Source organism: Myodes glareolus, chromosome 11 (assembly GCF_982192425.1).
Source record: "Myodes glareolus chromosome 11, mMyoGla1.1, whole genome shotgun sequence".
Classification (NCBI taxonomy): Eukaryota; Metazoa; Chordata; class Mammalia; order Rodentia; family Cricetidae; genus Myodes; species Myodes glareolus.
This window is the reverse complement of record NC_142036.1, coordinates 50948508-50964029: the sequence shown is the minus strand read 5'-3', so window position 1 is coordinate 50964029 and position 15522 is coordinate 50948508. Positions and strand designations below refer to the sequence as shown.

At 40.5% G+C, this 15522-nt stretch overlaps 1 protein-coding gene across 1 annotated transcript in view; it reads right to left on the bottom strand.

Moving 5' to 3' along the window:
- Positions 1–15522, bottom strand: part of Kcnh5 (potassium voltage-gated channel subfamily H member 5) — a 305295-nt gene that overhangs the window by 259228 nt on the left and 30545 nt on the right. The window contains exons 3-4 of the mRNA XM_048415940.3: positions 9450–9556; positions 3228–3356 (exon numbers count right to left, since the gene is read on the bottom strand). Coding sequence (XP_048271897.1) covers positions 3228–3356; positions 9450–9556 — 236 coding nt within the window. The remainder of the gene's footprint in view (positions 1–3227; positions 3357–9449; positions 9557–15522) is intronic.

Below are 15522 nucleotides of genomic sequence, written 5' to 3'. Positions count from 1 at the left end.
AGGAAAAGCTTGTCTACTACTTCCCTTGTCTGTAGTATCTTTCCCTCATCACATGGCTTGGGAGACTTCCCTCTGCCTCTGCATTCTGGGAGACTTAAGGAACACGCGGGCCTTGGGCAGGCAACCACAGGTGCTGTGAGCTCCCGTGTCCAACAGCCATGCCACATACAGAGGACAGCAGTTCACAGACCTCCTCCTTGTCCTCCAGGTCTTACGTTCTTCTTGCCTCCTCTTCCAAAACGTTCCTTGAGCCCTGATGGTTTGGGAGGTTGGTAAAGATGGCCATTTAGGGCTGAGCACATAGAGGCAGAGTTTGGGGAAAGGAAGGAGAACTTGGAAGAGGGGAATGGGGTGGGCTGTGATCATATTTCACTATATATGTGTGTGAAATCCTGAGGAAGGAAAAAGAGAAATATCTTCCTTCTGCATTTTTTAGGGTTTTCTGATAAAACTAATCACACTTTCTATTGCCTTGGTTTGGGTCAATTATTCTTTACTAATTAAGTACTTAATGGCAACAGGGTAGTTAAGGTTTTCTGCTTCTTATCTTCCCAAGTGAATTTTGAGAAATTGGTCTATCTCTTATAAGTCTCCGATGGTGACCATGGGGTGATCAATGTCCAGATTCAGTAGTCACAGGATGAGTGGAGGCAGACCTTTTCTTTTCACTATTGGTAATATGTGCCTGGCCCTTTTTTCTTGGTTACCAGAGCTAGAGATTTATTAACTATAATGATATTTAATTGTAAGAATTAGCCTGGAGTTTTGGTGGTTTTCCCCTGAAGTGATCTCTTTTACAACGATTTCTCCCACATGGTTCATGATGTCTTGTCTTCAGCTTGCTTTGGTTTAAAAGTCTCTGCTTTGTATAGCTTCCCAAGATGGAAACTAGGTTGCTGGGGTCTTTTAGTCATTTTCTTTTGCAATATATGCATCTAACATTACATACTTTCTTCTAAGCACCACCTTTACAGTCTCCACAAATTGGAAAAAGCTAAATTTTTATTTAGTTCAAAGTTTGTGTAACAAGATTTTTTTGGCTGATAAATTATTTAGAAATGTGTTGTTTAATTTCCAAATTGTTGTAGCTTTCCACACATCTTTAAGTTATTGAGTTCTAATTTTTTTTATTTTAAATGTTTAATTCATTTTACATACCAACCACAGTTCCCCTACCTCCCCTCCTTCTACTACCCTACCTTCCTCCCAAGCCCACCCCCCATCTATTCCTCAGAAAGAGTAAGGCCTCCCACGGGGAGTCAAGGAAGCCTGACACATTAAGTTGAGGAAAGACTAAGTCCCTCATCCCTGCATCCATGTTTGTAGCAGCATTATTCATAATACCAGAACCTGGAAACAACCTAGATGTCCTCAACTGAAGAATGGATAAAGAAAATGTGGTACATTATACAATGTAGTATGATTAAGCTGTAAAAAAAAAATGACCTCATGAAATTTGCAGGCAAATGAATGCAACTAAAAAAAAATAAATTCTGAGTAAGGAAATGCAGATCCAGAAAAACAAACACGGTATGTACTCACTCATAAGTGGATGCTAGACGTAAAGCAAATGATAACCAGAATTCTAATTTAACTGCATTATGACCTGAGACTCATTTTTCAAAGGTATCTCTCTCTTCATTTAAATTGGTCAAAAAGTTTTAGGCCTCAGAGTATAGTGTGGCTGGTGAGTGCTCCATGTACAACTGAGAAAGAGATGCCTTTTCTAGCCATTGTCTGAAGCACCATGAAGTATAGCAATATTTCATTTGTATTTTCACAAATAAAACTTTCCTGAAGAACAGAACGCAAAACAGCCCCACTAGTCAGCCACACAGGCCAGGCAGTGGTGGCACACACCTTTAATCCCAGCAGCCCCACTAGTCAGCCACACAAGCCAGGCAATCGTGGTGAACACCTTTAACCCCAGCACTGGAGAGGAACATAAAGTAGGATAAGACAGTAGCTGGCTCTTTTTTCAGTCTAAAGATTTCAAAGAGGGAAGAGCTCTCTAATGGCTTGACTGTTTTGCTTTTCTGATCTCCAGGTTGAACCCCAATATCTGCCTGTGGGTTTTTATTAATCATTCTACAGTGATGTTCCAAAGAAATGAATCAACATTCAGTGCAAAGATGATTAGAAATAGGTTTTCGTATTTTTAAAAAGTAGGCCTAGCTGGATGTAATGGTGCATGCCTGTAATTCCAGCATTTGGAAGACTGAGTCAGGAGAAATACTGAGCTTCAGGTCAGTTTGGGTCATACAGTAAGATGAGGAGGGGGAGGGGAGATCTGAGTCCTAAATTAGATATTTTACTTAATCTTCCAGAAAGTGATTTCATAGAGTCTGGAATTTCAAAGACATATATAAATTAATTTGTTTGGTCCTATTTTCAATAGTTGGCACATTGTAAAGTTTCTCTTTTTAATTTGATACTAACAGAAGAAGCGAATAGATCGTTATGCATTTAGACTCACCTGCAAAGGATAAAATAATGTAATCTTCTGGAATTGTGCTTGCAATTGGAAAGCTTAAATCTCTCTGTAGGTTTTTTGTTTTGGTTTGGTTTGGTTTTTGTTTTTGTTTTAAGGAAGGGAGTGTTTGGCAAATGCACAAAAACAGGCATTTCCTTTTGGTCTCCTCAGAGGTCCCTAAAAAATAAAAACCTATTTCTAAATGAATTTTAAAGTCTTCATTTATGTGACACCAGCTTCTAATTTAAACCCAAATGGAGAAAATAAATTGGGAATAAATTACATTGGAGAGAGGCAAGAGTGCTCTAGGTTTCTGTCGCCACATCTCTGGATCCGCAGTCAATAATGCTCCACTTGGGAGGCTTGCATTGTGCCAGCCACTCTCTTTATGACAAAATTATACAGTTTGCACACAAGAGAACGTACAACTGAGCAAACAGAAACTGATAAGTAAGCTGAAAGCAATCAGCCAGTAAAACTCAATTAGTTGACCAAAACTCCATCAAATTCTTAACAGCTCCATGGTAGGCACTCAGTGAAGTCAGTCCCGGCTATGGGTAATCGTTCGTGCTAAAGCTCCCTGGATCCAGGGGGGTGAAATGCCAATTGGGTTGCTCCCAGATTAACTGTACTCAGTGGAATTCCCTGCTGCATCTCACTAGGATGAATGCAGAACCAGAGAAGGGTCATAAGAAGATGTGACAGATAGAAGGCCACCAGCTTCTTAGGTACATATAATCCTTTCGGGAATTACCTTTTGTTGAATCATCCTCTATCGGTTGTTTGAACAGCGTAATATCCTTGAACGTGCACAGGAACAAGACCACTTTCTCATGCTCGTTTCTTATTGGTGCAATTTGCATGTAAAACCAAACAGGGGTTCCTGTAGTGGAGAGAGAGGGAGGAAAAGGGACAGTGAAGTGTCACAGGGCCACATCAAAGATTTACTCCCCTGCCCACGCGTCTTGCTTCTGCTGCTTCTATGGCAAAACAATACTTTCGTTGCTTGAATGAATAAATAAAATTTATTTACTTATACTTTAACCAGAATTGCTGGTACAGGCCTATAATCCCAGATACTTAGGACACTGAGTGAGCTCAGGGCCACGTTGGGCAACTTAGTAAGACACTGTCTCAAAAATAATAAAAATTGAAATTAAAAAACTTCCAAGGACTGGGAAACTAGTTCAATGATGGAATGCTTGTCTTGTATGCATGCAGTCTTGCATTCAATTCTCAATATAAAATGAATTAACAAAACAAACAAAAACCTGTTAGACTCTATGTCAGCTACCAGTTGTTCAAATTTAATGACTATATTTTTAGCCCAAAATATTAATATTCTAAAGGAAAGTATTGGGTCTCTTCCCAACCTGTGTGCACAAAGTCAGTCTTGCTGCTAACATAAAAGCAGCGTCGCCTTTAGGCCTGGGCCCCAAGGCCTCTGCCGCTCTTCCAGACTCCATCTGACAAGCTCACTAAGAGCGATCCCTCCTACATGCCTCTCTGGGCTTGTCACTTTGGCAAGTGTTTCCAATTAACAGTCACAGCAACACCTACTGCCCTAGCAAGTCGGGATCCTAAAGAAGCCTCTGAAATGCTGCTTCTATCCCAAGGCTCGCTCTTCAGTCAGAGGGACATATGTGACACCAGGACGGCTTTGACTGTGTCCCCAATCACAGACGACATCAACAGTACATGATACGTACTGTACACAGAGCGCTACCTGAAACCTCAGGGCAGTCTTAAAAGGGAAAGGAAAATAAAACAGGTGTTCACAATCTGAGACTCTTGGGTGTCTTCTAGAGCCACTGCCTCCTGCCCCTCAAGGCTCAATGCGGCCACATCCTTCTTCAAAGGAGAGCTACTGCTCTCTCTAGAGGGAGGAGGGTTTCCAGGGTCAAAGCTTAAGATCTGGACAGACCAGGAACTGACATGTTGCAAAGAATGAATAGATGAAGGCATAAGAAATACCCTCAAGAGAATAATTATCCACGAAGTGGCAATACACATCACAATTTTTTAAAAAATCCTTAAAAACACATTTTCCATATTATTTTTATCAAACAAAGGTGGAATATTTTTATCACACAAACTATTCATTCTTAGGGACAGAGGGGTTTTGTCAGGTTTAGGATTTGGAGAGTGGATGTGTAGCTATGGGAGGTGTGAACTAACAGTGTTAGTGGTTCCCTAGTAGCCAAATAAGTTCCTTCCCATCTGGATCCAAGCCACTGTCAATTCTATTTAAACATCCAGGTAGTAACAGTGCTTTTAAATTATTGACTAAACTTGGGGAGACTCTTTAAGTCATGTGAGGGATAGCTTGTCCTTTAGACAAGAGGAGTGGTCTTAGCAGGCTCAAAGAGCCAGAGCAGTGCAGAGAGATTTATAAGGTAACGGTCGGCTCCACCACTGAGTCTTTTGGGGTTCCAGCAGGCCCATAGAAGGACACAGCCCTTTCCATGATGACTGCAGAGTAAGAAAGAGATGTGGGAAACAACCACATCATCTCAGAAGTAGACTCGCTCTGTTTCCCGCTCCTGGTGTTACACTGTGTCAGAGCTGTGAGTGACAGGCAGTTTTACAAATAACGGGGGCCAGAGGCTGCTGTGTGCTTGACCGGAGGCTGTTTCAGCACGGTGGGCTAGCAGCAAACGGGTCAGAAACAAAGAGAAAGGGGCTTTGAAAATCCTTTCTGGTTGCCAGGTCCTGCTAGAAATCTGGACAAAAACAAATAACTGGTGCCACATCCATGGAAACAGCCACTTTCCAAATTCTGGCAGAGACAGAGCTGTCTGAAAAGCTGTTTCTCAAAACCGAGGTAGAATCTTTCCAGCTCATAGGCTCAGATTTTCCACACACAGGCAGAATGTTTTCAGGTAGCTAGTGAAAATATCCTTTATATTTTGGTGCTAGGGGTCAGACGGACAAGGATCTGAGAAAGATGGTTGGAGGTGCACTCCCAACCACTCAGAGCAGGGCCTGGACACTGCACAGCAGGAACATAGGTACTAGGTTCTATCTTGGCTCCAGAGATACTAAAGTTTCCCCAGAGCAGAAAATGCCTCCTTTAATAAGGACACTAGATAGGAAGAAATAAAAAAGAGGGTACAAACTGAAGTGTCAACCCCCGACCAAATAAATCAAAAACCTCAACTGTCCCATTGGCAAAATGGTGTCTAACCTAACCTAATCACATGATGGAAGTCTTGGGGGGTTGGAATTCAAGCATTCCCCAAATGGTCTTCTACAGATATGTCAGTTTTCCTATCTAACGTTTTTCAAAGTCACAAAAAACACTCCTGACAGTTTGTTATGCAAAAGATGTTCATAGATGGCCACTTACAAAAGTCCTTTACAACTGGCCGAGATACTTGTATGCTATCCGAATGCCTTCATAATATCTATCCTTTCTATCAAAGGAAAAATCAAAGATAACAATGGCCACAGAGAACACGCCGAGGAAAGCAGGAGCTTTCATCTACAGGGCTGCCGGATCTGTCTCCTAACAGCTCTATGCAGACACCTACATACAATATACAGTTTGCTTTAGAGAGCCAGGCAGACATGAACAAAAGTCATGTAATAATTTCAAGCCGTGTACAACATAGAACATATAAACTGTCCTGGAAGAAGAATTATAATGATGCAGATTTCAAGTCGTTATCAATAGATTTTAAAGTAAATAAACAAAACAGAATCCCATGAAGGTACTACTGGCAAACTCAAACTGTGGGTTTGGCTACTATGTCTGAGAATTCAGCAAATATGTGCTAATTCTGCTTAAGTGCCAAGGCAAACAGCCTTCATGATGAGCGTTCTTCAATTATTGCTAAACTTGGGCCATATATCCATGGTCATCTCAAGATTAACAAGTCTATCTAAAGGTGAAGAGGCTTGGATGTTTGGACATCTTATGAATCGTAACTAAACATTAGCACCTGAGGGGAGAAGACCCAGGAAGGGTCCATAACCTCTGCAGCAGGGAGAGAGCCTCACTGACAACTGGGTGCTTTCTGTGTGACAAGCTGGCAGCTGAGTGTGACTGCAAACAAAAACATCTCTTCGGACTTGATTCTAAACTGCAAGATGAAATGATTGAGGTTTTGAGAGGCAAAACCGTGAGAGATACTGTTCCCGCCAGCAAATGCGCTGCTCCGAGGCAACGTCTACGACTGCTGTTATCCTTTTGTGGGTCTAGTGCTAAAAAAGAAAGTCTAATTTTAATTCCACATATTTCATAAAGAATTGAGGGAAATGGAAGGAAAAACTGTGCATCACAAGATCCAACATATATCTGAACATAGAATAAAATTCGCTCTGATGACGTTAAAATGTCTCTCACACTTAAGGAGACTGTAGTAGCCACTGAAGATGAGGATAGATTTTGTCATCATTTACCATGAAGGCAATACGCACGCATGCATGCATGTGCATGCATGCACACACGAGTGCACACACACACATACACTTTTTCCATATACATTTTTATTGAAAACAAACGTTTTCTTACACTATGTTCTGATCTCAGTTTCTCCTCTCCCAACTCCTCCAAGATTCTCCCCACCTCCATACCCTTCCAACACCGAGTCTTCGTTTTCTCTCTCTCTCTCTTAAGAAAGCAAATAGAAAAATAAACAAAAACACCCAACTCAGAACTTTTTTAAAACGTAAATGCATAAGGAACACACACACATATATACACACAAATAAACCCATAAAAACACAAAGTCAGAAATCATAATATACAAGCAAAAGACCAGAAAGACAAAAAAAATGCCCAAACAAATCAATAGGCGACAAAAAGTCTACAAAATTACCACTGAGTACAGTTTGTGGTGGCCATCTACTACTGAGCACGGGCTCTGCCCTTGTGTGTGCCCTTAATATACCCTGTGAGACTCCATGGGAAAACGCTTGCACACAGATGACATTTGGCCTTGGATTCTTGGTTAAGGATTATGAAGGGACTCTTCATATCCATGCAATGAACCCAAGTTAAATACAAGGCTTGATGGTTGAGAATATGCACTGAGGCTTGGTGGTCGTGGTGGTTGGGTGATTGGTTAATTTTTGTTTTAACCTCCCAAACAGGGGCTGTCCATGAAGTTCTATGTGATGACATATTTGACAATTAGTGATGTACTGTCCTAACCCCAGAGAATATTCACAACAATCATCAGATATTTATCAGATGTGAATGGCCTGTTCTGAGGGTGATGCCTATGTCCATTGCCCTTCCATGGGCAACAGGCAACATCTGGCTAAGGGTTATGTTTGTAAAAACTGACATCAAACAAACACATGCCCACCTCACTGACATTTGTACAGTAACCATGAAAAGTGAATCTATGAAAATGTAATTGTGAGCATCCATTGGTACAGACACTATAGAAAACCTACTCAGAGACTAATTTTAAAATTTTAAAATAGAATCACCATATGTTGTGGCAGCACCATTTCTGGATATTTACCCCAAAGACTTGAAATCTGAGAAATAAGGGATATCTGCACACTCATGTTCAATGCACTAACATTTGCAATAGCCAATTTTAGAATTGACCTAAATGTCCACAAGCAGATGAACTGATAAAAAATAAAATGTGTATAGAACATGGAATTCTGCTCAGCATTTAAAAGAATTTCTTGGACTGGGGAGATGACTCAGAGGGGCCTGAGTTTGGATCCCAGAACCGACATAAAAAGCCAATGTGACTGTGTGTGATTGTAACCCCAGCAGTGGGAGAAACAGGAGACAAGGAAGGGGGCAGAGACAGGCGGACAGATAGTTTGCAGACCAGCTAGTCTAGCTGAAAAATAGGAAGCTCAACTGAGAGGCCTTGTCTCAAGTGGATCCAGCAGGAGATCATAGAAGATACCCAAAGTCTTCCTCTGGCCTCCAAATGACTGCTACATCATATGGTGATTCTGTTGTAGAATTTCAAATGTACACACAAGCAAATATGAGAGGGTGGACAGAGGGGAGGAGGGAGGGAGAGAGGAAGAGAAGGAGAGGGTGAGAGGTGAGAGGGAGTGAGGGAGAGAGAGAGAGAGAAAGAGAGAGAGAGAGAGATTGTGGTATTTGCAACAACATGGAAGAAATAAAAGATCATAATAAATACTAAGTTAAATAAGCCAGGCACAGAAGAACAGTATAAAACCTAATTATTTTAAGTGGGATTTAAGTTGATTAAATACATGTCAGACAGTAGAGGTTCTCAGGGTAGGACTGGGTAGGAATGAAAGGAAGATGGTCTAAAAATACAAAGACTAGGTGACACATGAGAAAAGTTTCTCTGTCTGGTTATGAGACGCATTGCACAGCATGGTGAACATAGTTAATAATAACAGTATAGTGCAGACACCAAAGTTGCCACGCGAGCACTTTCCAGTAGTCCCACCACAAAAAGTCAATATTTGAAGTGTTGAAGGTTATTTGTTTAAGTATTCATATTGTATTTGTAAATCATAGCATTACTTTGTACCTAATAAATATGGACAACCATGATGTTGAAAATAAAAATGCGGGGCTGGAGAGATGGCTCAATGGTTAGAAGCTCCTGCTGCTCGTGAGGAGGATCTGAGTTCAGTTCCCAGCACCCACAGGGTGGCTCACAACTCTCTATAAAGTCCTGAGAGATCCAACACCTTCTTCTGGCTTTGGCCGAGCACACATATCTTACACCTACATACATATAAGCAAAACACTCATACATATAACATATTTTTAAATAAAATTAAAATAAATTTAAAGTAAAACAATAGAAACTGTTTTGCTTCCATTCTTCGAGAGGATCTTCTCATAGGTAGAATCATTTATTAATTTTTCCAACTTCACCAGCAACCTCTCCCCCCACACCAAGAGCAGTCATAACACACGGTACCTTCTCTATCCTGTTGCTCAGCTCCCATTCCCTAAACTATAATGTTTAGAAGAGACTTAGGTCATTTTAATGATAAAAGAAATACCTACGGTTTTTTTTGTACAGAAGAACTTCAAAACAGTTTGATTCGTAGTTGTCAAAAGTCTGCCTGACTTTCTCAATGGTCTTCTTGTCCGTCAATTCTCCATACATAAAACTGAAAGACAAAATCCCATTGGTATTTTTGTGTCACTTTTAGACTATTACATAAAATCACGTCATCATCTTACTGGTTCATTTTGCGTAAAATGATGCCCCTGCACAATGAACTAAAATATGGAAACCATTATTTCAGCAGAATTTTTGTATCCATTGGAAGTTTATAGGCTGTGGGAGGATATGTATACTCAGTAAAATGCCAAGACATGTTACATGCTAAGACATGTTTTAACCACTGTTTCTAAAACTTCCTGCTGACAGTCCGCTTTAGAAGCTATTTTGCGTGTGAGGAGAAAGAGAGAGGCAGAGAGGGTAGCTCCTACAGTTTTTCTACGCACAAATTCCAGTCACCATGGTTTTATTAAACATGTTTCACACCAACACTGTTTGAATCTCAGTTACCATGACATACTGACTGTAACTCATGAAGCACACATCACTGAGAAGCACCCGTCCAGCCACACACCCCCTGTCCAGTTGTTTTTGTTTTCTCTGATTTCAAATGGCCAAGCATGATCTGATTTTCAAATTCTGGAATGTACAATTCAAAAGTTTAAAATCTTGTGTCATTCTGAACAGCATGATGAACGCTCTTGCAATCTTACTCCATACCCCCTCCGAGGGATGTGAGCCTCACACCTGCTCAGGGTATCCAAAATCTATATGAGTCCATACACTACACGCTCCCAGTTGGTCTCCAACCCACTGTCTCAGTTAGCAAATAAGTCACTTTAGTTTGCCAGTGTGTATATTTGAGTAACCATTAGTTTTCTTAATGATGGTCTCAAAATGCAATAATAATGACTCTTGAAATTTAAATTTTCTGAAGAGAACTCATAAAATACTTCTTTACTTGAAAAATAAAGTACAAATTAAAAATGTGTTTTTGAGAGTGGCCACATTTTATTATAATACACTACTAGAATTGTTTTTTGTGGTGATTATTATTTTTGCTAATGTCTTAGTATCTCCCTAATTTATGAATGAAATATTACAGTAGATATCTTTGTATAGGAGAAAACAGGATATGCAGAGTTTGGTCCCATTGCTACTTCCAGAATCCGCTGGAGTGGGAGTGTCCTGCAACCTATTTCCCCCAAGATAAAAGGGAATTTTCACTAATAATAGCTGTCAATCTAGAGCTATAACCAATCACGTCATCTCCTTCAGAGTTTGCCAGTATCAGTAACCGCACTTGTTACTTTGCTCACACAGATGGTGATGCACATAGCTATGCTGCCTTCTTGTCCCTGGTGATACTCCAATGCAGTATTTTTTTAAAAAAAAATGGACAATAGAAAATGAAAACTAGCCAATAACTACTAAATTCTACCAAAGAAATGAAGGATAGTAATTGTGGGGTGAGGGAGGTAAAGTTACAGAAGACAGAAGGGACCATAGGAATATTGCTGCTGCAGTCAGTTGAGAGATAGTAGATCTTCAGAGGGATTTCCTGAGCATCAAAATGAGGGAAATGGTTCTTAAATAAGTGTATCCCATAGGAGAATTCCAAAGCTGGTGTCTGGAGCAGATACATGTTGATATGGTTAGAACGTCAAAAGTAAATATAGGATTAAGGAGTGAGCTTCTACATGCCCCAAAAAGCTGTGCATAGACAAAAAGGAAGTCTATGGCAAGATGATGGGTTAGTGGCAACAGAAGTGACTACAAAGATGGGAAAGGATGAAGGGAGGGAAGGGCAGCTACTATTCAAACAGTGTCTGTAGGAGAGAGCTAGAATTCAGAGTGGATGAAATGCAGATACGCTGGACTGTAGATGGTTGAGTAAAGAAGGGAAAAAAGTGTTATATCAGCTGCCCCGTTACCCAGGTCAAGACCAGCTTGGTACCTGGAAAGTTGTACCACAACAAAAAAAAATACACAGGAGACCCCCAACAGCCCACACTGGCACCCTAAATGGGGGGCAGGGGAGGCTGGATAATCCTGCAGCTTTCCCGAGTCCTCAGGGAGGCATGTCATTACACTGCTCCAAACAGAAGAGGAACTCAAGTGATGAAGCACATTCTCTCCTGCCTGGGCTGCTGCGGCACATCACCTACCTTCCCCCTGCCCGGCTGACTTCCTATGGAACTCCTCTCTGGGTGTTAGAGTGTCTCTAGCTCCATATTACTGCTGGAGACTTGATAGATGCACTCTGTACCACACAGGAGCCCTGCTCCCTCTATCATAGGAACCATGCCACACCTGCCTAAGGACCCTCTAACCTCACTTCCTCGGAATATGGTTTGCAGAAATTGGCACATAATCCTCATATTTTGCATGTGTGTTGCATTGTGCTTGCCCGAGCCCCCGAGGTAAGCACTCTTGCCTACTTCTCTGTGTACCATAGCCTCCTGGGCGGCTACAATAGCCCCACCTGACAGCTCTGCAGAGAGCAACAATCTGTCTGATCCTGTGAACTGCTCTCACAGCCATTGATTACAGTTGAAGTTATTTGGAGACCATAACTGCAGTGACCAACTTGAACCAAAACCAATACAGCCTACGAATCAGACAGGGTCAAAAAATTCTCCAAATATGAAAGTCACTCAGTTGTGGAGACAACTGTTCCACCAGACATGCAAATATCAGCAAAAGGAAACATGAAGTCTGGAAGAGCAAATTAACATGATACATCTAAAAGAGTGCAATTATTCTCCAACAAGACTCCAGAGATAGGGTAATAGACAAAATCCCTGAGCAAGAATTCAAAAGATTAATTTGAAGGACATTCAGTGACATACAAGAGATTATAAAAAAAAAACTCTGTGAAACAAAGAAACCAACTAATGAAATGAATAAGAAATTCAACAAAGGAAAATCGTCAAAAGAAACCAAACTATAAACTTCAGACCTGAAGAATAAAATAAGTCAAATAAAAGATATGAACAAGAGCCTCAACAGCAAGATAGTCAAGCAGAGCAATGTCTGAACTTAAAGACAGACCTTCTGAAGAACCACTGTTACACTGAAGGGATAAAAGAGAAAACTCATTAGAAAGAACAAAGAAAGTTTCCAAGATTTATGAGACATGTGCAAATGAACAAATGTTCAAATTATGACCCTTCCAGGAGCCAGGGAAAGGGGAAAGCACAGAAAACCTATCCACACAACAAATGAGTCCCAGGTCCATCCATTTTCCTGAATGTGTAGCGATTTCATTTTTGTTTATGGCTGACCAAAATCCCACTGAGTATAAGTACCACATTTTCTTTACCCATTCATCTACTGATAGACATCGAGGCTCGTTTCATTATTCAGGTGCTGTGAATGGTGCAGCAAAGACCATGGATGGGCATCTCAGTGGTGGGACTCAGAGTCTCCCAGGTGCATATTCAGGAGTGGCAGGCTCAAGATCATGGTAGTTTTTTTTTTTTTTATAAGTTCCATCCTAGGGATTGGGAAGGTAGTTCCATTGGTAGAGTGCCTCCCTAACATGGACAGAGCCCTGGGTTTGAAATCCAGCACTGCATAAAACAAGACATGGTGCCACATGTCTGGAACTCCAGAACCAGAAGGCAGAAACAGAAAGATCCAAAGTTCAAGGTCACCCTTGGTTACATGATGAGTTCAAAGGCATGCTGGGCTACATAAAAACTTAATACCTGAACAAAAAGAAAAGAGAAGATGAAGCTTCCATACTGACAAAGAAAAAGCTGATACCTTCCTTAAGCTTAAAGGGATACAGACAGAGAAGACCCAGAAAGCACAAAAGATCCCTGAGAGATTTGACTCAAACATGTCGCCATCACCACATTTCATAGCCAAACTTTCAAATTCTTTTTTTTAAAAAAAGGTATTCACTCACACTTAAGCCCTATTAAATTCATGGGAGATTTTTCAGCAGAAAATGAATGGACTACAAGAAAATATAACACTGTTTTAAAAAGTTAGGGAAGAGAAAGAAAGACATTAACCTTAACTATTACACTGAGAGATGCTATGGAGGAACAAAGGAGAGCTAAAACAATGCCCAGGGTGACAGTCCAAAATAAAAATTAGGGAATCCATCAACCCTAGAGCAACCTTAACAAAATATGTTCAAGAGAGGCTTTGCCAGCAAGTGAAAAATAAAAGAATAATTGATGTCCCTGTGAAAGGTGAAAAACACTAGAAGCCTGGAGAAGAGCAGTTACATAACAGACAAAGGGAATCAAATCTCATCCATACAGAAAACAACAAAGCTAAAGCATGGAGCTTGACTAGAATGGAGCTGTTTGAGACCAGAAAATGAGCAAAATGACACAAACCGTTCTGCACATAACACTAATAACCTTGGATGCAAACACATTAAAAGCCCCAAATAAACAATAAATATTCACCAAATGGACTAAAAAGCAACATCCAACATGCTACTTACAAGTAGGACTGACGTCTTCACCCTTAAGGATACACAAACACACAGAATTTGATGGAGCAGAAAAGTCACTCCACATCAAGCAAGCAAGAACAGCTACGCTTAGGCAAGCAGACTGCAAACCAGAAAATGGTAGAAAGACACAGAGAGGTGATATGTGTTAATGAAAACAGTCTACACAATGGGAGATAAAATATATACATCTAACTAATACTAGAACACCTCAGTTTAAGCCAGCACTTAGGAGGCAGAGGCAAGATTTCTGTAAGTTATAAGCTCTGTAGAACAAGTTCGAGGACAGTCAGGGCTAGAGAGTAATCCTGTCTCAAAATAAAATACTCTGTTGACTGAGGTTTTCTGTACTACCATGATCCTTAACTTATTCAGTCCCGAAGGAACACACAGAGGTCTACATTAATTATAAACTGGTTGGTCTCTTAGCTCAGGCTTCTTATTAACTAACTCTTAACATCTTATATTAGGCCATTAATCTTGCCTTTGTTAACCACATGACTCTGTACCTTATTCGGTGAGGCAGTCACATCTTGCTTCCTCTGCACTTGGGTCACAAATGCAGACTGAAACTTCCCTCTCCATAGAATTCTCATTGCCCCACCTCTACTTCCTGCCTAGTCACCATCGCCCCGCCTATACTTCCTGCCTGGTTACTGACCAATTAGAATTTTATTAAAAATAATACAAGTGACAGGGTGCAGACCATTGTCCCACAGCAATACTCAACGTTACAAGGAAAGTACTGTTACGTCTAAAGAGAGAAATAGTTGCAGCGCAGTGGTGACTGTGCATATCCACACCCCACTCTCATCAATGACAGGTCATCCAAAGCCCTGTAAGCACTCAGAAAAGAAGTATCAGAGATAAACAAAGGAATAGAACAAATGAGCCCAGCATATGGCAGCCACAAATGACGGTCTCAGCAATATCATAGTGAAGGGAGAGGTGCTGAGACTGTTTTATATAAGACCTGGACAACATGCTCCACTCGCAACCCTTACAGTCCTCAAAATATGGCACGCTTAGACAGAGCAATTAGGTCAAAGAAAGAAAATGTGATATCCAAATAGAAAGGAAGTCATATAATCCTATGAACCACAATTTAAAGACCTCCTCAGAAGACTACAAGGATATGCAGCTAAATTTAGTAGTTTCAGGATGCAAAACCAATATAGAAACATCAGTAGCATTTTTATGTACCATAATGAACTTGCTGAGAAAGGAATCACAAAGTAAGCCCATTTGTAATAGCTATTGAAAATCAAATACCTGGGAGTGAATTAATCTCAGAAAGAAAATGACCTCCACAAATGAAAATTGCAAAAGGCTGATAAAGAATTGAAGGAAGATAAACACACACACACACACACAAATAACAATATCTTACATGTATAAGGATTAGAACAATTAACATTGCTAGGATGTCCATGCTACTCAACAAAATATAGAACCTTATTGTGGCTTTTATCACAATACCAGACATTCTTTGCAAAAAGAAAAAAATTCTCAAATTCATAAGAAAGCACAGAATACTGCAAGGTTTAAAAGCATTCTTGAGAATAAAAGAATAGAAGAAGCTGGAGCCAATTACA